The 21,978-nt window shown below is 43.3% G+C and overlaps 1 protein-coding gene and 1 long non-coding RNA gene across 3 annotated transcripts in view; one reads left to right on the forward strand and one right to left on the reverse strand.

Moving 5' to 3' along the window:
• PAXBP1 (PAX3 and PAX7 binding protein 1) overlaps positions 1-10,484 on the forward strand; it is a 35,165-nt gene extending 24,681 nt beyond the window's left edge. For both annotated transcript variants that reach the window (XM_073362186.2, XM_073362195.2), the window contains exons 12-18: positions 979-1,123; positions 1,275-1,396; positions 2,224-2,300; positions 2,629-2,695; positions 6,505-6,651; positions 7,134-7,288; positions 8,975-10,484. In XM_073362186.2, coding sequence (XP_073218287.2) covers positions 979-1,123; positions 1,275-1,396; positions 2,224-2,300; positions 2,629-2,695; positions 6,505-6,651; positions 7,134-7,288; positions 8,975-9,092 — 831 coding nt within the window. In that variant the 3' untranslated portion in view covers positions 9,093-10,484. The remainder of the gene's footprint in view (positions 1-978; positions 1,124-1,274; positions 1,397-2,223; positions 2,301-2,628; positions 2,696-6,504; positions 6,652-7,133; positions 7,289-8,974) is intronic.
• Positions 10,485-11,826: 1,342 nt separating this feature from the next.
• LOC140918261 (uncharacterized) lies at positions 11,827-21,975 on the reverse strand. The gene is made up of 2 exons (XR_012161132.2): positions 21,869-21,975; positions 11,827-12,645 (listed from the first exon to the last, which is right to left on the reverse strand). It is a non-coding gene; the product is annotated as an uncharacterized LOC140918261 (long non-coding RNA).
• Positions 21,976-21,978: the final 3 nt, after the last annotated feature.

Below are 21,978 nucleotides of genomic sequence, written 5' to 3' on the forward strand. Positions count from 1 at the left end.
GTACTTAAGGGAAAACAGATCTTAAAACAATTTAAACTTGTTTATTGTTGAGTGTACCTTCAGAATAAAATGAGCTATTTTATTTCCCAGTTAAGCATATAGGTATGTTGAAAATATGCCAAATAGCTTTCCACTTACAATTTTTAATGATTTGGCTATTCATTTCACTTACGTTAGAATATAGAAACAGGGCTGATGCCAGGAAGGGGATAGGTTATAAATAATGTTAATAGATGTCCCCCAGTATCTGTCTATGTGGAGTAGAATTACAAATATAATAGTGTGTGGACACATGAGACATTTTGGTGCTCGCAGGTTTAACCATTTATGTTCCATAGGCTACAAAATGGGCATATAAGAAAACCACATTTATATAAAATAGGCCTTTTTCATCAGGATTCTGTAGTTAGTGTGGTATCACTAGTGTATTCCATGCTGGGGTTTTGTACAGAGTGGTAGTCAATGATTTGTATGCCACCAGTGTAAGAAAAGAAAATACTTTACATCGCTCTGAAGTAAGTGAATACTATCCCCATTTTGTTAATGGGGAAATTAAGGCAGAGTGGCTTACCCTCAGTCATGCAGAATCAGTTGCAGAAATGAATAGGCCCAAAGTGATTTGTGCTTAACTAAGGTATTTTGGGCCAGATAAAAATGCAGAGAAGTCTGCATTGAATTCCGTGTGAGTAAAGCACCTTTGAAAATCCCATTAGGTGCCTAAACACCTCTTAAAAATCTGGCTCTTTTTCTAATGGCTAATGTGCCTAATGTGCCTTTAGGATGTCTAGGATACTTGGCTCATAATTCCAAAGCTATTGTTTTCTTTTTAAAAGGAGGGAAAAAAACTTTGGCCTTCAAGTGTATTATGCTGATGTTTTAGGATGGCTAAATAAGTTGTTCAGGCTCTTTAAAACTCCTGTTGGCCTCAAACAATGTTTAAATGTATGGGACTAACGTCTGTCCTATTAATTTTAATAGGGCAAGTGTCAAGATTTTGAGAGCATGTTGTGGTTTGAATCGTTGCTATTTTATGGCTGTGAAGAACAGGAGCAAGAGAAGGATGATGCTGATATTTCACTATTACCTACCATTGTAGAAAGAGTTGTTCTCCCTAAACTAACAGGTATGACTTAAATGCTATTTTGTAACTTTTACAAATATTAAACCATAGTAAATACAGAAGAACAACTTTCATGTGATTTAACTGTCTTAATACCTACTTTTTGAGCACCTGCAAAGAAAACTGTGTAGTAATTCTTAATTATTTTTACTAGTACTTGCTGAAAGTATGTGGGACCCTTTTTCTACAACACAGACATCTAGGATGGTAGCAGTTACACAGAAACTAGTAAATGGATACCCTTCAGTGGTAAACGCAGAAAACAAAAACACACAGGTAACATTTTTTTCCTCAGTCATACTAGTTTGGAAATCTATTTTATAGAATTTCTGCAGCATAATGAGAAACATTAGACACATTGGAACAAGAAAGAGAATCTTACAACTAATGGATGTGCCAGTGCCCAGTTCCGTAGTGCTAAAGACCCACTGGAGCAGCTGGGGGAAGTAAACTAGGAAGGATGCTAAGCCATTTGAGTCTGTACAAAATGTACAATAGGATTTGAACAGAGTGATTCAAAATGTACCAAACTTAGTTATGGGGCTATAATTTCACTTTAAGGTTCAGTTGGAAACGCCATTGCTTCTGTTTTCATAGCATATTGTATTGCTAGAACCTCTAGATTGAGTGCCACGTAATTCATTTGCTTGTCTTTTATGACAAAAGAATGTCTTTGACAGCTTACTGATATTTTGCAGTGTCATAGCTGTATACTTACAGTATAGAAGTTAACGGAGTATGAATGCAAACCTTAAAATAGGCGATAACTCCCAGCAGAGTTGTTAGATTAAGACTGTATAAGACCCTGATCCTGCAAATTGTTAAAAATTTGTTTAAAGTTAAGCACAGGAATAGCTAAATTGACTTCAGTTCCCTTTAAACTGAAGTCCAGTATTTTTACTGACTTGTTAATTGTAGCTATTCCCAATATTTGACTTCAGTAGGACTACCCGCATACTTGAAGTTAAGCATGTTTATGTAGTTTGCTGAATTGGGGCTTAAAGCACTTTGCATTTTTAACTTCTAAAGAGGCCTTTAATTTAGCTAACAACCAACGCAGGACTGCAAAAATTTTTAGCATTTTCATCTCTTAACTTTTTCAGACACTCTTGAAGGCCCTGTTACTAAGAATGAGAAGAACGCTAGATGACGATGTGTTCATGCCATTGTACCCCAAAAAGTAAGTTGCTTGTTTAAATGTGCAAAACAGCCATAAACATCTTGATTGGCAATACCAGTTGCCTTTTTGTCTTGCATATGGTAGCTGAGGCTTTTTATAGCTCTGGGCTCGTTCTTGGGTTTGGGTTTTAGCGATTTTTTTTTTCAGGTTTAATAACATACTGTAAGAATGTAATGAGGCGAAAATGATGAAAAAAGTTATTTGAAACTTTGGAATTTTACTGTAGTCTGTCCTCCATTCATGAAAATAAGAATAATCCACAACCTTCAGACTGAAGTTTTTATGGTTACCTATTAAACAAGTTTAGAGAAATCCTTTTATTTTCCAGCATCTTAGAAAACAAGAACTCTGGTCCTTATTTGTTTTTCCAACGCCAGTTTTGGTCCTCAGTGAAGGTAAGCCAACAAAAATATCTGATGAGGCCTCAAGCCAGGTACTGCTACAATAAAATACACTTAAATATTTTAGAGAATTACTTAAAAATGCATATGGTGGAAGGGAGGTTGTGGGAAACTTTTGAAAAAAATTTAGCTTTGTAGACTAATGAAATTACTATATTCGGTACTTTGAGTGGGGTATATAAGTACAGATATAGTGAACATTTGTAATTTTAAGATAAATTTCAATTTTAAGTTAAAGTAGCACTGTAAGGTTTAAAGGAAATTCTCTTCTGACAAAATTTCATCCCCTTTTAAAACCATCTCTTATACAAAGAACAGAGAGCTTGGACAGATCACTTTGTAAATGATAACTATTTTAAAATTATGCATTACATATTTATTTGACATACAAAGCAGATCAGTCTTGATAGTCCAAATGACCAAAAAATAAAATCTGACAAAATCTAAAAGCGTGCAGGCAAAATATAAACAGGGTAGCTGAAATGAAAGGTCTTGGTTGGGGACAAAGGACAGAACAGCTACTTTGGTTGTTTATTTTTAACTTTTAAAAAAAGTAGGAAACATCAAACTCATTGTGCACAAGTGACACATTTATTTATCCCTTTGGCTTTCAGTCACTGCTTGCTCCAGAGTTCTAGAACAATTGTAATCTTGGTCTACTTGAGGCAAGGGGGTAGAGAGAAGATGGAGGAAACTCCTTGTCTTCACATATGCATAGTCAGAAGGTGGCCCTCTTTTTTTTAATCTTTAGCGACTGTTGAAATTAGACACAATGGTCGCTTGCCCTTTCATTTGAAATAAAGTATATGAACTCAACAAATATCCAAACTTTACAGACTTCTGCAAACAGTAGTAGATCTAGGATTTTCCAGTGGTGGGTGTAGGGACTGAATTGGGGAGAAATGGGATTGTTTCTCCAACTTCTGGATACGTTTGAAAATCTGTTCATATACATAACAATACTTGTAACATTTTGGCAACAAACATTTCAATTTAAAAGCGTACAATTGGCCACCCTTAAACCTTTCTTTCTTTTTTAATTTTTATCTTGGGTGTGAGTGGGTGTGTGTTCTAGAGGAAAAACTGGGCATGGCTCTCAGTTCTCAAACATTAAAATGAAAGTGATTTGTAGAAGACCAAAATTGGTCATATGTTCATGACCTTGCTTTTATTTTAAAATAAAGTAAATTCAGCCGCATCTTGAAAGCAATTTTCATAAATAACCCCCTCACTTCATTATGCTGTGGTAGGAAAGTGTCATTTTACAGATGGGGAAAATGGCACAGAGTAATTTTGACTTGACAAAGCCATAGAAGTCTGCAAGAGTCAGGATTAGTATTGAGTTCCTGGCCTTTCCAGTTCTGTGTTAAACCAGGAGACCAATGGTGTCCAACCTGTGGTCTAGGGTGGTGGTTTTCAAACTCTTTCTGGGGACCCAGTTGAAGAAAATTGTTGATGCTCCTAACCCAACGAAGCTGGGAATGAGGGGTTTGGGGTGTGGGAGGGGGCCCTGGGCTGAGGCAGGGGGTTGGGGTGCAGGAGGGGGTCAGGGCTCTGGGGTGGGGCCAGGGATGAGGGGTTTGGGGTTCAGGAAGGGGTTCTGGGTTTGTGGGGGGGCTCAGGGCTGGGGCAGGGGATTGGGGCACGGACTTACCTCCGGCAGCTCCCAGTCAGGGACGCAGCTGGGGTGCAGAGGCAGGCTTCCCGCCTGTCCTGGCATCAGAGACCGTGCTGTGCCCCAGAAACAGCCAGCACCAGGCGTGGCTCTGGTGTGCAGGCATTCTTCCCAGCTCCCATTGGCTGGTACCCGGCCAGTGGGAGTGTGGAGCTGGTGCTCGGGGCGGGGGCAGTATGCAGAACCTTGTGGGCCCCCTGCCTAGAAGCCGGCCCCGCAGCTGGCTGCTTCCGGGGCACAGCGCGGTATCAGAACAAGGAGGCACTAGCCTGCCTTAGCTGGGCAGCACTGCTGATGGGACTTCTAACGTCCTGGTCGGTGGTGCTGACCAAAGCCATTAGGGTCCCTGGGTGCTGAGCAAGGCAACCCAGTGCCTTACATGCCACGACCCAATACTGGATTGCCACCCGAACTTGGAAAAACACTGATCTAGGGGCTCTGAGGCTGATCCCCGAGTTCTGACTGACAGCCTTGACAAAGGGTCACACACCTTGCATGATACTTCCATTTGACAGCCCTGTTACTTATTCTGTACAACCTGTGAGAAATCTTAGCAAACTGCGGAAGTGACTTGTAATATTGGTGCCACTGGTTGCCAGGAGTTACTGTGGCACCTGCTGAGCAGGCAGCCAGGCCTCAGTGCTTCCCCTGCTGGACCAAAGTAGGGAAGGAGCATAGTAGTGGCAGCAATGGCAGCACATCGAGGCAACAGAGAGAAGGTGAGGGGCCTACCACTGATCCCAAGCTCTAACAGCTATCTGCACCAGCTTTCCCCCAGGTACTCCTGCAGAACTTTACACCCAGACAGCCCCAAGTCACCTACCACTGAAACCGTCCCATACTCCCAAATACACTCCAGCACCCATTTATCTCCCCACAGCAACAGCTGTCAAGTTTAGTGGAGCTGCATGTCCTCTCCTTTCACTGTTTGGGACAGATTGTGTTGACTGTAAGTTGAAGTGTCTGGTTATGTTAAAATTTGCAAACATACAAAATAGCTTATTAAATCTACATAAAATGTCTCATACTGAGCAGCACAATTTGACAGCTATGCTGTTAAGAAAACTGGTATTTTTATACCAAGAAAATTGATATAAAATGTTGCTCCCTGTAACCTTTTCAATGAAATGTTTTGCATCATCCTGCTGCTACAGGGAGGAAGTAGGAGCAGGCACATCCTCCCAAACTGTCTTCCACTACTTTCTTTGAAGCCCCAGCTGGAGCTTTTGCATGAATTGGGAGTGCTCTGAATTGCTGCTCTCATGCTGCAGGGTAGGGTGGGGAGAGTAGCCCTGCTTTCTTGCCAGGCTATGGAGCTCCAGAGAACAGGATCTGGAGATTCACTAGCTCTGCCTGTGCTTAGGGGAGTACCTATCAAAAAACATCTCTTAAACCCCACACAGCCACTGACTGTAGCACAGGAGACTAGAAATCAAGGAGAAGCTGAGAACCAACAGCTCCCTTATTCTCTGTGTCAGCACTGGTCTGCAAGATGCTTTAATTTGTACCAGCTGGCATTGGTTCCCTGTGGTCCATATTCCAGTTGGAGATAAAACACTTAGCCACTCTCCCCTGCACAACATGCCTTCTGTACCAATGGCTGATGGGAGTCAAGTGTAGGCACTACCCATGCTGTCTGTACGATAACGGGATTTTTCCTATGCCAGGGTTGTTTGCAGGTGGTACAAAGGAAGCAAGAACAGGGCAGCGTCTGCCCCAAAGTACTGATTGTGGTTTGGTTTTGTTTTGTTTTTTGTTGTTCAGCCCTCAGACTGAAAAGTTCAGACATCACTGCACTAGACAACACTTAATGGACTTTATACAACAAACTTGGGCTGTAAAAACCTTGATTTGTTCTTGTTTCTTTGTATATATTTTCCATAGAATGCTCTGTAATCATCATCTTTGTACAAATCCCATGTTATAACACTGGGAAGAATGACATCTCACTGATTCTCTTTAGTCATGAAACTGAACTAGAAGTTATCTTCTTTTACCTCACTCTGATCAGTACATTTAAACATGTCTTTTTATCTTCTTAAAAATTATTTTTTTTTCTTGTTTATCAATAGTTGCTTATGTTTTGCCTTCAAATATTCAACACTTCCATTGTCTCTGGTGTCTTTAGTTACTAGGAAACTTTCTCCAGTGGTATGGAATCCTTTCAAACAAAACTCTACAGGAGTTATCGATAGATGGCCTGCTAAATAGATATATCCTTATGGCTTTTCAGAATTCTGAGTGTGGAGATGACAGCATTAAAAAAGCTCAAAGTGTAAGTAAAATGGAACAAAATATACTTAGAAAATATACATTAAAAACATCTTCTAACTCTCTTGAATTTCCAGTCAAGTAAAACGTATATTTGGAGCCCTAGTGGGAGACTCTTCAGTTTCCTGTGTTTAGCCTAAGATTTCGAGTGTTGCCCATATCTCTTTATAAATAAAACAGTTACTATGTTTTCATAGCAGACAACTTTTTTAATAAAAGATACATTATATGAAATTAGAAATTCTGCTTATTGCTATCCTTGATATTGCTGGTGATTTTTTTTAAAGATATTGATTAGTATGTGTTGCTAGCATCTTAATTCTCACATTGGTCTTTAATATGTTGTTATAGTACCCTCAAAGTGTAGGCCTTACCATTGCCAATACTGGCATCTTGATGGCTTTCTAAAACATATTAGACCGTAGGTATTAGTCATTTTTCTTGCCTTTTTGCTGTTAACACATTTTCTTCTTCCCTCATCTCTAGGTAATTGCTTGCTTTCCTAAACAGTGGTTCACTAATCTAAAAGGGGACAAGACTATTTCCCAGCTAGAAAACTTGTGTAGATACCTTGTTCATCTGGCTGATACAATTTACAGAAATAGCATTGGATGCTCTGATGTGGAGAAAAGAAATGCAAGGTAATTTATTTTGAATCATGTAATGCAATAGTATCTCATGCTGCTGATATATACAACACAAAAGCACATGTGCCAACAGACATACGTACGTGTGTATGTGTGTATATATAAAATTTTTGAGGCGTTCCCCCTTTTTTAAAGTTTAAATAGGATTTTTAATATGGTATCAATGGCTTTTGGGGATGGCTAGTGTATTGTATAAAGGTTACATTTAATCTGCTCCCATTGTGTAGTTCTGCTCTAAACAATTAATTGAAAAGTGGCATTTAGGGATTTTGTTTGGTTTTGCTGGTTTCTTTACAAATTTGCTGATGCAGCTAATTACTTGCCATGCAAATTCCCGCCACTGTCCGCAATAAAGATTTCTGTAATCCAGGTTGTGCTCTTGTCTTAAACACACATGGACAACCCACTGGAGAAATTCCTTACATTCTCAGATAACATTGTTTAATCCCTGCTCATGAGAATCACCACACCTAAAAGCATAAATGGGATTAGACACTTAAATGCCCACATGTGGCTACTAGAGGTGAATTGGAGGAGGTGAGGAGAGAGATTCCAGTAGAAAATGAAAGTCTTTCAATAGCCATCCTAGTTTATAAATTGGTATCTTCTTTCTAAACTAGCTGTTTGTCTGGCAAACTCAAACTGGAACTGTGGATTAATACTGAAAGGGTAGATGGATATTGAGCTAAAAGGATTTCTTCCTGATATTCTAGTTCCAATTAATTTAGTCGTCTTTGCTCTGTGCCGATAATTTTTATTAAGTATATGGAAGTATACAATAAATCCCAAACTTTCCTGGTAACAATTGTGCAATTGGCCACTGATCTATATTAACTTCATTTTACAAAATTACATAAATGACCTTACTTCCCTTTGCAACACAGCTGTTCATCTAGGCTCCTCTGTCCCATAGTCACTGGGGAAATATTACTCTAGTACATTGTTTTTGCTTTGAAATAGAATAATTAATTACTTGTGCCAAGAGGGAAACAAAACCTCATAACCCATGTTTGCATCTGTTTGTCGGACACCACTTCATAGTTCAATTTGATAGTCCCATTTAGGGTAGATTTTGGATTTCTGTAGTCATGAACATTTCTTTGGATAGTTTAAATTTCATGTCTGCATCTTGTTTCTTTTGTGGGACTTTTAAAATTTTCCTACCAGGCTTGTACCTCCTGGATTGCTAGGATTTTGTTTACTGTGAATCTGTTGTTCCTACCCAATCCAGATCAATCTATTACGAATGTGTAACAGTATTTTTATCACTTGAGGCATGCACAAAAACTGCTCATTTTTTAGATGTTTTGGTTCAAGCTCTGTGTGTGTGTGTGTGTGTGTGTGTGTGTGTGTTTTAAAGGAAGCTGTGACTGACTTCCTAACACCACATGTGACCCAGTAGTTTTTTCTGAGACTGTCCAAATAAGCCAAACATAGGCAGCTTGTCTTCCCTTCCTGTTTCTAGTATTGCTATCACCAAAAGAGACTTTTTTGTTTTCATATCCAGAAACACACTAATTTCAATGAGCCATATTTTTAAAAAAAAAAAAAAGTTATCCACAAGCTGGCTCACTTGCTGTGAGAAAAAAGAATAAGTAGTGAAACATTTCTAAAATATTATTTGACTTGTGCAAGGTTTTGATTTCTAGTTTTATTAACTTATTTTTTTCCTTCATTTAGGGAGCATATAAAACAGACAGTAAAGCTTCTAGCAAGTATTCGAGCGCTGGATCATGCTGTGACAGTTGCAAATGACCATAATGTGAAAGAGTTAAAGGTTTTAATTGAAGGGAAATAACTCTTAGATGACTCCTTTTGAGCTTTAAAACCATTCCTGATGTGTAATTTATGTACATATGTAAAGTTTTCTTAAACTGTAAAATATTGATCCTTGTTTTAATACAAAGTGCATTGTTACATACATCATCCTTAATAAGTATTGATTTCTTTAAAAAAAGAAAAGGAATCCAGGAAGACCATCTTTCCAGCAGTCAGACTTCCCTTAAAATCTCTCAACACATTGTTTACAAAAATATTTTGTACCCCATGATAGCTAGTCATCTACTCAGTTAATCGTCCCATGGTTAACTGGAGTATGTGTAAATATATAATGTGTAATATACAGTATGCTTATATTTATACCACCCTGTTACTTTCACACTGGATATAGTGGTTTTCTGCTGTTGAAATAAGTGTTTCAGTTGCTGAAATTCACTTCAATAAACTGACTGCATTATTGGTCAAAAGGGCTGGCAAAATATACGAGAATCATTTGACCTAAATAGTAAAGAAGCTTTCACATAGCACCTAACATTACAAAGTAGCTGTGCTTCACTCAGACTGAAATAGCTTAACTTTACATCTTGTATTCAGAGTTAATATGGATCTTTCTTCAGACTGTTTTAAAAATCATCATTAGCATAGTTTTTGATGCAAACAGTAGTCTGATGACTTAAACATGTGGTAACTTATGTTTTTTAAGGTAAATGGCAACACTGTGTGATGGTGTGTGCCTCCTTCTCTCTTCTCTCCCTCCCCACCCCCCCTCATCTTGAAGGGGGCAGCATTTCAGTCATGGATCCTGGACTCTCATCCCTTGAACAACTCTGCTAAATCTACTATTTGTGTTCTATTGCACAATTTATAATATCTTTGATGTAGATGTCAAATATAGTTGATCACACATGGATATTTCTAGAGGTGTAAAAGCCAAACAAAGGAAACAAAGATTTCTTATGAGTCAATATAAATATCACACAGTGAATATTCAAACAACTTTAAATTTAACACTTCCTGTCAAGTAAGACCACTTTAAAAAATGGACTAGCTTACAACACAAAATGGCCTGTTAGGTATAAGAGGTGTTTTTTGTCAGAACACTAGTGACATCTTGGAGTCCCAGGAGCACTAACTTGCAGTCACTGGCTTGGACAAGCTATTTCCAGGTGTGCCCTATGTTAGTTGGGAATTGTAGCAATAAATTGGCATACTGAGTAACATTATAATCATATTTTATGCTCATGTCATGTGGTATAAATGAGGATATTAAAAATGTACAATTTGTAACATGCACACATCATTTGGAAACCAAACAATTTGTTTGAACTTGGGCTGATGGAGCACATTCTGAGTATCTGCTTTTAAGAATCCTTCCAATAAACTTGTCTGTCATGGAGCTGTCTCAGTGAAACCTGTGAAGCTTATTTTGTTTGTTCTTTGGGAGTGAGGTAAAGGAAGAAATCTGCATGCTTGTTGACTAATTCTTTAAAAATGGAGGAAAAACTTGAATTCGAAGGAGGATTTTGAAATATACCAAGGCCATATTGTTTTGAGATGGGATCTCTTTATATTATTAGGATCCAAATCCACCTTTCATAGTGGAATTCTGGTTGCAGTCTTCGTTATGGAGAGGCTATACCTCTTAATTACACACACCTGCAGAGCTGCAGCAAGAACCCTGGTCCTGCAGTTCCTAAATTCAGAGTTTTATGACTACTGTTATTGCTAATTAAAAGCAACAGCCATGAATATTCAGGGATACTTTATTTGCTATTGAGTGTAAATACCTAACATTTTTCATTACTGCAACTGCAGAAAACATACTTGACTCCTTTTAAAATCTTGTAAAACTGAGTGCTTCGAATTCCATTTTAATCAAAGGGGTTTAAAGACCTTACCAGTGTAAGTATATTATTTTATAATACATTAGGATAAAACTATTAATATTCAGTCAGCTCCAGTTGAGGTAGAGCACTTATCCCCAGGAGCAAGACTTCCTGGATAATTGAATTGTGGGGTTTAACAGGCATTATATGAATGTTATCCAATTTTCTGTGGCCAGAACAATGGCTGCAATTTAATACCTTATCTGGAAAAGGAATTCTTGCAAATTCAAACACCTCCACTGTGGGCTAGAATGTACTGTGGCGGGGGCAACGTGGGGAAATGTAGACAATTATTTGATATGGCCTCCATGAATATAATAAAACCCACAAACCAAACCCAAATAGCTGTATGAGCTATGGCTGACGCACTACTATATTATCTTGTGAAGGAGGCAGCGAGAAGCAGAGTAGAACCCCACCAGTGCGTCTGACTGGTACTTCTAATGGAAGACAAGATCTGTAGGAACAGCTGATTTTATTATGCCCTATGAGGCTGTACTCTGTTTTGGCCTTGCTCTGCTGTCCAACTGTGTCCACCTCCACAGTATAAATGTTGCAGAGGGGAATTTTGACTCCTAAGGGAAGCAATATCTCACTATGCTCTTTACACTTAACTTTCCCTGACAGGGCACATGCTTCACAGAGCAACTACGCTCCCAAACTCTAACCTTCTGGTTGTCTTTACCCTCCCTGGAGCTAAGTTTCTATTGAGGGAGTGGCCACTTTTCCTCTTCTCTCCACCCACTTACTCCTGACTGTACCAAGTAGCAGTAGGAGGTGTTATGCCCCTTAAAAAATAAAAATGCAGGCTTGCTGCTGACCACATTAATATAGTACACAGATTTAACCAGTGAAATAATCAGGCTGAACATTTTCAAGACAACTTTATTAGAAAGCTGCTGCTACTTACAAAGCTACAAGTTACAGTATCTTACATCAATTTGGGTTGTTAATAGCCCTGTAAATATATTAAAAATAACTTTTTTGGGTATGACACACACCTGCTTTTTCATTACAGTAGAGTGATTTTTCTTAATAGATTGACAATTATAAAATGGCAGTTTATCCATATGAAGTTAACTATAGCTAACTTACATCTTTAAAGAACATCAGTTTGTGCTGGCATGCTAAAAAGGCAAAACAAAAGGAGTAAAGGTCATTCTAACCTCCTTTCTTAAGATGCACGTAGGAATGAAATATTTGAAACTTTGCCAAACTTTTTAGTTAGTGAAGGATGCAGAAACAAGTACTATGTTCAATTTCTGTTGCTGGAGGATGCAGTGAAACAACTGTATACTTTTATACTTTTTTTTTTTCCCCATAATGTATGTGGCAATTTTAAGAAAATCATAGAATTTGACAAATGCAAAACACTGAAATCCAGCTATTTATCATTTAAGGGGCTGCTTGATAACAGGATTATCCATCTGCCCCATGTTGGTAGTGATCAAGTTGCTACATTCCGATGGTTTTCACTGCCAGCTGATGGCCTCTATTAAATGAATTTTAGGGTCTCAATCCAGTTTCCTGTTTCCATATTACACTTGCCACCTTCATTGTTGTAGCAGAGAGAGCAAGGACTGAATGCAGATTGAGATGGAACTTTTTCATATCTTCAGGAGGACCTTTTGAGATTAAGATCGCTGTATCTGGAGGATAAGTGCAGAAGCTGATAGTGCTGATTTTCTGTTGACAAATAGGGAATTTAAATTTGTACTGCAGTCACCTTTACAGAACTAAAAATAATTTGAGCTTTATAAATACTTGAGCACACAATTCAGCTAGAGAGAACCTTATTTGTTTAAAAGTGTTGCATCTTTAGTGATAAATTAACATTTCATTCATGTAGCATTTATCTCAATGCACTTCATAAACTACGTATCTTTATGCAAGAATCATTTACTCAGCAATTCTATACAGCTATTTCTAGGGTGGGATATAATTGCACAGCACCATAGTTTAGGACATGAAATAGGACAGTATTCAATTAAAATCGCTAGCTGGATTTAAGAAAGTCCCAAGTAAATAAATACCAAATTGGCATTTGGCCAGAAAAACCTGCACTCCCTAAATTTTCCAGTAAATGTTATGGGGTCTCTAGTGACCACAGGTCATTAGACCCTCAATTTTAAATTAACTGGAGGACTGTCAGGGCTGCTGGACTATTAAATCAGTCATGACTTGGGGCTAGGGGGAGATGATGTCCTGTTGAATTACTAATTCAAGCACTTGAGTGATTATTGGATTATTCTGAAAAGGAGCCTTTTGTAAGATTAGAGCAAAGACATTAGCAATAAGAAAAGGACCTAGCACCCAAATAACATAAAGGGAAGTGAAATTTGACATTGAAAAGTGGGGGGGGGGGGAAATTTAGCATGCGATCTTTTCTCTCCTTCAGGTACCATTCTTTGCATGAGTTCTTAATCTGAGATTTCTCTCTCATTTACCCCAAAACTCATTCCACTGAATCTTTCAGAATGTTAGAGCCTCAAAATTATTTTAGGGAACCTGCATGGAAACATGCTGCTATGATGTAACAATGCTTTTGTATGAAGACTTTAACCTCATTTAGCTACATAATGTTGCAGTGTGCTACTACTGCATGATATAAATTTTGAAGTTATATTTTTTTTCTTGAAAGGTAAACAATTAAATGTGGCAACCATACCTGTCCATTTCATAGTCACTCAAGTGGAAACTAAATATCCCATGATCACGTTTCTAAAAAATGGGGAATAAACCCAGTGTCTAAGATGGCAATCTGGTTTTAAATTTAAGTGCACAAATTAGTCATCATTCTATTTTAGAGTTAATAGTTGAGCCATAGGAGCCTGAGAGAAATGAGAACTATGACTAGGAGGCTCCATAAATTTGTAGCTGCAGATAGAGGGATAGTCATGTTTTACCTGAAACTGAGCCTCATGCTAGTCTAGTAAAATGGATGTTTTGTTACGAGAGTTGAGCATCTTTCTGCATCTAGCAAACCTCAAAAATAAATTCTGCAGTGGCATTAGCTGTGTTAGTTGCATTAGTGTGTTTCCATTAGATTGTTTAATGGCATTTAAACATTTCTGTATTTATAATTTTAAACCTGTCATTTAGAGTAAAGATGTACAAAATACATTAATCAAAGTAGAATAATAGCAAAGGGGCAAAATGAATAATAATAAAAAGGTTGACAAATTAAAAACCTGATCCAACAAATCACATAAGAATATACTCTGACTTCAGTAGGACTACTCATCTGCTTACAAATGTGTGCTTAGATGCTTTGCTGGATTCATGCCTGTGAAATCTGGTAGGGCACTCTCCATTTTGACTAATGTTTGATGTATTACTATAGCTGCACAGAGATGCCCCAGCTAGGATTGCACACCATTTAGCTTAATGGCAGTTCAAACACTGAAGGCTTAGCTACACTTGTGAGTTAGAGCGCATTAAAGCAGCCCTGGGCGTCCACACTGGCAAGGCACGTAGAGCGCACTGACTCCGTGGCTAGAGCGCTCCTGGTAATCCACCTCGGCAAGTGGAATAACATTTGATGCGCCCTGGCTGGAGCGCCGCAGCGCCATTGTGGACACCCTAGCCTGTTAATGCACTCTGATTGGCCTCCCAAAGTGTCCCACAATGCCTGTTCTAGCCACTCTGGTCATCACTTTGAACTCTTCTGCCCTGCCCTCAGGTTACCAACCATCAGACCTGCCCTTTAAATTCTCTGGAAATTTTGAAAATCCCCTTCCTGTTTGTTCAGCCAGGTTTGGAGTGCTCTCAGTGAATCTTTCCAGGTGACCATGCCTCCATGCTCCGGGCGATCCCCAGTATGGAGCAATGGCAAGGTGCTGGACCTCATCAGTGTTTGGGGGAGGAAGCTGTCCAGTCCCCAGCTGCACTCCAGCCGTAGGAATTACTATACCTTCAGGCAGATATCAAGGGACATGATGGAAAGGGGCCATGAGCGGGATGCACTGCAGTGCAGGATTAAAGTGAAGGAGCTGCAGAATGCCTACTGCAAATCCCACGAGGCAAACAGCTGCTCCGGTGCTGCCTCCACGACCTACCATTTTTACAAAGAGCTGGAAGCGATACTTGGGGGCTACCCCACCTCCACTCCGAGCACCACCACGGACACCTCAAAGTCCAGTGCAACAAGGCAGGAGGAGCAAAGCAGGAGCCAGGGTGCTGAGGAGGAGGGAGACACCCAGGCATCCCTAGATGCATGCAGCCAGGAGCTGTTCTCAAGCCAAGAGGAAGGTAGCCAGTCGGAGCAGCCGGTGCTTGTGGAAGGACAAACACCAGAGGAGGTTCCTGGTAAGCGGCTTTTATTTTGGGAATGAAATTATTCGGTGCGGGTTCTTGGGGCGAGAGAGGTTAGGGCATGCATGCTTAGATGCAGAATAGGGTGTTGATGTGCTCTCACATATCGCGGTAGTTGCTCTCAGTGATCTCTTCAAAGGACTCAACCAGAAGTTGGGCAATGCGCTTGCGCAGGTTTCTTCGCAGAGCCACTGTGGTCCTTGTCCCAGTCAGGCTAACATGTCCGCGCCACTGTGCTGGGAGGGGCGGGGGGACCATTGCTGCACAAAGGCAAGCTTCATATGGGCCAGGGCAGAAGCCACATTGTATTAGAAGACTGTCCCTTGCTTCCTAGGTCACCCTCTGCAGCGAGATATCTTTCAGGACGAACTCCTGTGGTAAATGTGGGGAGAGTGTTCAGTATAGGGGCCCCTGCAGCTGTTGGCCCTCCCAAAGGCACAGAAACCTTAGAGGACAGTACGACCATGAAACAATCAGTCCCCCTTGACCCAGTGCTTACTCACCATTTTGGGGCTCCCATGGGTTATGTTCGCTCGCTTGGGGACGGGCAAATTGTTATTGTGTAGACTGTGCTTGCCCTTAGGTACTGGGAAATCATAGCTCTGTCTGGTGTGAACAATGCTCCCTCTGTTAAGTGTTGCATTTTGCCCAGATGCAACCTTGAGATCTCAACCGTCCGTGTTATCACCGGCTGAAAGACTCCAACGAATTAGGAAGAAGCCACGTAAAAGCAAAGAAGACATGCTACATGAAGTCATGCAGCAGTCCCTTAACGAGAATAAAAAATTGCAGGAATGGAGGGAAAGCGAAAGGAGGATCCGCCAGCAGAATGAGGAGCGCTGGCACAAAAGCACAGAGCTCCGGCAGCAAAGCGCAGAGCAGGGGGTGTGAAAAATCACCCTCCCTGAGCACAGCAAGTCTGAGCGCTTTAAAGTGCTAGTGTAGACAGGCTCCCAGCGCTCGGAGCTAATCCCCTTGTGGAGGCGGATTACCAGGATTGCTGGGAGAGCTCTCTCCGAATGCTCACACGCGATCACACTTGCACTTCAAAGCGCTGCCGTGAGAGCATTCCCGTGGCAGCGCTTTGAAGTTTCCAGTGTAGACATACCCTGAGTCCTTTGAGTTTACCAGGATTACTCATGTGTAAATGTTTGCAGGAGAAGGGCTTGAGAACAAGTGATAAATGATGGAAGGGCACCCAACAGACTTCTAATTTATAGTGGTAATAATTTTTTTTAATAAAGTGCATGCCAACCTTCCCTAGCCACATATCACACCACCAATAGACCTTGAGGAAGACAGGTCTTAAAGGACATTGTAAATGTGGTTGGACGTGGCCTGACCCAAAGCCCACTGAAATAACTGGGAGTCTTTCCCTTGACTTCAGCATGCTTTGAAGCAGACTCTGGGAAGCCACTCTGGACGTGAGGGCATCACCCCATTAGGGGGCAGAGGACAAACTTTCCATCACCCATGAGTAAGGATAAGATTATACCATGGAGGTCACAGAATCCATGACTTCCAGAGACCTGTGACATTTTCTGCTTCAGTCCCAGGGTGGCATGGCTGGAGCTCCCAGCTGCTGCGGGCGGTGGTGAGTGCTGGACCCCCGTCCCCATTTTGTCAGTTATTTTTAGTAAAAGTCAGGGACAGGTCATGGGTGTCCCTGAATTCTTTTTTTATTGCCCATGACCTGTCCTATCCTTGACTTTTAGTAAAAAGTTACTGCCCAAGTTTTCTCAGCAACCACCGGGCCAGACAGCTGTGGTGGGTTTTTAAGAAAAGCAGATTCTCCCCTGATCCCAGGACTCCAGGAGACAAGGTTTTAAAATGGGAAGAGCTGTCAACATTGCTGTAGGCTCCCCTTGTTCAGGCTGGTTTCCCAGGCCCCGCAGGCCTCAACCCCCAATCCAAGGCTGGGCAAATACCGCCCAGCCCTGACTCCCACTCACCTCAGGGCTCAGCTGGCCTGAGGGGGCGGGTTCCTGGCACAGTCGCTCATTTTAGACACAAATTTACCTCATATTCCCCTCCCCCTGCGGCGACCACCCCAGCCCCCCGAGTGTCCCCGCGAGAACTGTGAGAACTGTGGGGCAGCGCTGACACTGTACCCCCCAGGTTCTCTCTACAGGTACCGTTGCGGAGAGTGGACCAGATGATATGTCTGGGGCGAGAAAGCAGAAGGAGACTCCGCTGGTTGGAAGGCATGAGATGCGATGTCCTGAGGTTGGGGGTTCCACGACCACCACTCCCAAGAGGAGAAGGCGGGTGGTGGTGGTCGGGGACTCTCTTCTCCGGGGGACTGAGTCATCTATCTGCCGCCCTGACCGGGAAAACCGAGAAGTCTGCTGCTTGCCAGGGGCTAGGATTCGCGATGTGACGGAGAGACTGCCGAGACTCATCAAGCCCTCGGATTGCTACCCCTTCCTGCTTCTCCACGTGGGCACCAATGATACTGCCAAGAATGACCTTGAGCGGATCACTGCGGACTACGTGGCTCTGGGAAGAAGGATAAAGGAGTTGGAGGCGCAAGTGGTGTTCTCGTCCATCCTCCCCGTGGAAGGAAAAGGCCTGGGTAGGGACCGTCGAATCGTCAAAGTCAACGAATGGCTACGCAGGTGGTGTCGGAAAGAAGGCTTTGGATTCTTTGACCATGGGATGGTGTTCCATGAAGGAGGAGTGCTGGGCAGAGACGGGCTCCATCTTACGAAGAGAGGGAAGAGCATCTTTGCCAGCAGGCTGGCTAACCTAGTGAGGAGGGCTTTAAACTAGGTTCACCAGGGGAAGGAAACCAAAGCTCTGAGGTAAGTGGGAAAGCGGGATACCAGGAGGAAGCACAGGCAGGAATGTCTGTGAGGGGAGGGCTCCTGCCTCATACTGGGAATGAGGGGCGATCAACAGGTTATCTCAAGTGCTTATATACGAATGCACAAAGCCTTGGAAACAAACAGGGATAACTGGAGGTCCTGGTGATGTCAAGGAACTATGACGTGATTGGAATAACAGAGACTTGGTGGGATAACTCACATGACTGGAGTACTGTCATGGATGGTTATAAACTGTTCAGGAAGGACAGGCAGGGCAGAAAAGGTGGGGGAGTAGCACTGTATGTAAGGGAGCAGTATGACTGCTCAGAGCTCTGGTACGAAACTGTAGAAAAACCTGAGTGTCTCTGGATTAAGTTTAGAAGTGTGTGCAACAAGAGTGATGTAGTGGTGGGAGTTTGCTATAGACCACCGGACCAGGGGGATGAGGTAGATGAGGCTTTCTTCCGGCAGCTCACGGAAGCTACTAGATCGCATGCCCTGATTCTCATGGGTGACTTTAATTTTCCTGATATCTGCTGGGAGAGCAATACAGCGGTGCATAGAAAATCCAGGAAGCTTTTGGAAAGCGTAGGGGACAATTTCCTGGCGCAAGTGCTAGAGGAGCCAACTAGGGAGGGCGCTTTTCTTGACCTGCTGCTCACAAACCAGGAAGAATTAGTGGGGGAAGCAAAAGTGGATGGGAATCTGGGAGGCAGTGACCATGAGTTGGTTGAGTTCAGGATCCTGACGCAGGGAAGAAAGGTAAGCAGCTGGATACGGACCCTGGACTTCAGGAAAGCAGACTTCGACTCCCTCAGGGAACGGATGACCAGGATCCCCTGGGGGACTAACATGAAGGGGAAAGGAGTCCAGGAGAGCTGGCTGTATTTCAAGGAATCCCTGTTGAGGTTACAGGGATAAACCATTCCGATGAGTCGAAAGAATAGTAAATATGGCAGGCGACCAGCTTGGCTTAATGGTGAAATCCTAGCGGATCTTAAACATAAAAAAGAAGCTTACAAGAAGCGTAAGGTTGGACATATGACCAGGGAAGAGTATAAAAATATTGCTCAGGCATGTAGGAATGATATCAGGAGGGCCAAATCGCACCTGGAGCTGCAGCTAGCAAGAGATGTCGAGAGTAACAAGAAGGGTTTCTTCAGGTATGTTGGCAACAAGAAGAAAGCCAAGGAAAGTGTGGGCTCCTTACTGAATGAGGGAGGCAACCTAGTGACAGAGGATGTGGAAAAAGCTAATGTACTCAATGCTTTTTTTGCCTCTGTTTTCACTAACAAGGTCAGCTCCCAGACTGCTGCCCTGGGCATCACAAAATGGGGAAGAGATGGCCAGCCCTCTGTGGAGATAGAGGTGGTTAGGGACTATTTAGAAAAGCTGGACGTGCACAAGTCCATGGGGCCGGACGAGTTGCATCCGAGAGTGCTGAAGGAATTGGCGGCTGTGATTGCAGAGCCATCGGCCATTACCTTTGAAAACTCGTGGCGAACGGGGGAAGTCCCGGATGACTGGAAAAAGGCTAATGTAGTGCCAATCTTTAAAAAAGGGAAGAAGGAGGATCCTGGGAACTACAGGCCAGTCAGCCTCACCTCAGTCCCTGGAAAAATCATGGAGCAGGTCCTCAAAGAATCAATCCTGAAGCACTTGCATGAGAGGAAAGTGATCAGGAACAGCCAGCATGGATTCACCAAGGGAAGGTCATGCCTGACTAATCTAATCGCCTTTTATGATGAGATTACTGGTTCTGTGGATGAAGGGAAAGCAGTGGATGTATTGTTTCTTGACTTTAGCAAAGCTTTTGACACGGTCTCCCACAGTATTCTTGTCAGCAAGTTAAGGAAGTATGGGCTGGATGAATGCACTATAAGGTGGGTAGCAAGCTGGCTAGATTGTCGGGCTCTACGGGTAGTGATCAATGGCTCCATGTCTAGTTGGCAGCCGGTGTCAAGTGGAGTGCCCCAGGGGTCGGTCCTGGGGCCGGTTTTGTTCAATATCTTCATAAATGATCTGGAGGATGGTGTAGATTGCACTCTCAGCAAATTTGCAGATGATACTAAACTAGGAGGAGTGGTAGATACGCTGGAGGGGAGGGATAGGATACAGAAGGACCTAGACAAATTGGAGGATTGGGCCAAAAGAAATCTGATGAGGTTCAATAAGGATAAGTGCAGGGTCCTGCACTTAGGACGGAAGAATCCAATGCACCGCTACAGACTAGGGGCCGAATGGCTAGGCAGCAGTTCTGCAGAAAAGGACCTAGGGGTGACAGTGGATGAGAAGCTGGATATGAGTCAGCAGTGTGCCCTTGTTGCCAAGAAGGCCAATGGCATTTTGGGATGTATAAGTAGGGGCATAGCGAGCAGATCAAGGGACGTGATCGTTCCCCTCTATTCGACATTGGTGAGGCCTCATCTGGAGTACTGTGTCCAGTTTTGGGCCCCACACTACAAGAAGGATGTGGATAAATTGGAGAGAGTCCAGCGAAGAGCAACAAAAATGATTAGGGGACTGGAACACATGAGTTATGAGGAGAGGCTGAGGGAGCTGGGATTGTTTAGCCTGCAGAAGAGAAGAATGAGGGAGGATTTGATAGCTGCTTTCAACTACCTGAAAGGGGGTTCCAAAGAGGATGGCTCTAGACTGTTCTCAATGGTAGCAGATGACAGAACGAGGAGTAATGGTCTCAAGTTGCAGTGGGGTAGATTTAGGTTGGATATTAGGAAAAACTTTTTCACTAAGAGGGTGGTGAAACACTGGAATGCGTTACCTAGGGAGGTGGTAGAATCTCCTTCCTTAGAGGTTTTTAAGGTCAGGCTTGACAAAGCCCTGGCTGGGATGATTTAACTGGGAATTGGTCCTGCTTCGAGCAGAGGGTTATACTAGATGACCTTCTGGGGTACCTTCGAACCCTGATATTCTATGATTCTATGATTCTGCAGGCAGGGGCGGCAAGTTATATGGGCTCATGGTGCCCGGGCTCCACCAATATTCAGGTCCCGGCTCCACCAGTGTTTGGGGCCAGGTCTCTCCCCCGGCCCTGCCTGCCGCTGTCACACACCTCCCCCGAGTGTTCCCCGGCCCCCACTTGCTGCCCCCGCTCACCGCTCCAGAGCCTGCAGCTCACGCTGACTCTGCTCTGCTGGCTTCCAGCATCAACTGCTGCTGCAGGGATCTAGTGCCCCTGTCCACTGGGGCCAGAGCAGGCTGCCGTTCCGTCCTAGCCCTGAGCCTCTCCAATGCCCCAAACACCTCATCCCCAGCCCCAGACTGAGCCCTCACATCCCCCCACACCCAAACCCTCTGCCCCAGCCCTGAGCCCCTCCCACACCCCAAACCCCTCATCCTCAGCCCTCACCCCTGCACCCCCTCCTATCCCTAAACTCCATCCCAGAGCCTGCACCCTTCACCCCCACCCCTTGCCCCAGCCCAGAGCCTGCACCCCTCACCCCCCCTCTGCCCCAGCCAGGAGCCTGCACCCAAACTCCATCCCAGAGCCTGCACCGTGGACCCCTCCTGCACCCTAATCCCCAGCCAAGGGCCTGCAAGGGCCTCCCCCACCCAAACTCCCTCCCAGAGCCTTAGGCAGGTGGGGAGGCAGAGTTTGGAGGGAGGGCCGGTGGGTTCTGGGCACCACCAAAATTTCTACAAATCTGCCACCCCTACCTGCAGACTGAGGCGCGGTGCGGGGGGGGGGGGGCACCACACCCCGCAGGGATGTGGAGGGGGGTGTCTCGCGCGCCCCTCCGCTTGGAGGCTCGTGAGCGCCTACATACGTGACAGCGAGGCAACGGCCCCAGCTCCCCGCCTCGAGCACCCACCGCCACGCGCAGCTCAGCTCGCTCAGCTCAGCTCTCCCTCCTCCCCCACGCCCCCCTCCCCCACT

This window comes from Lepidochelys kempii, chromosome 1 (genome assembly GCF_965140285.1).
Source record: "Lepidochelys kempii isolate rLepKem1 chromosome 1, rLepKem1.hap1, whole genome shotgun sequence".
NCBI classification, from domain to species: domain Eukaryota; kingdom Metazoa; phylum Chordata; order Testudines; family Cheloniidae; genus Lepidochelys; species Lepidochelys kempii.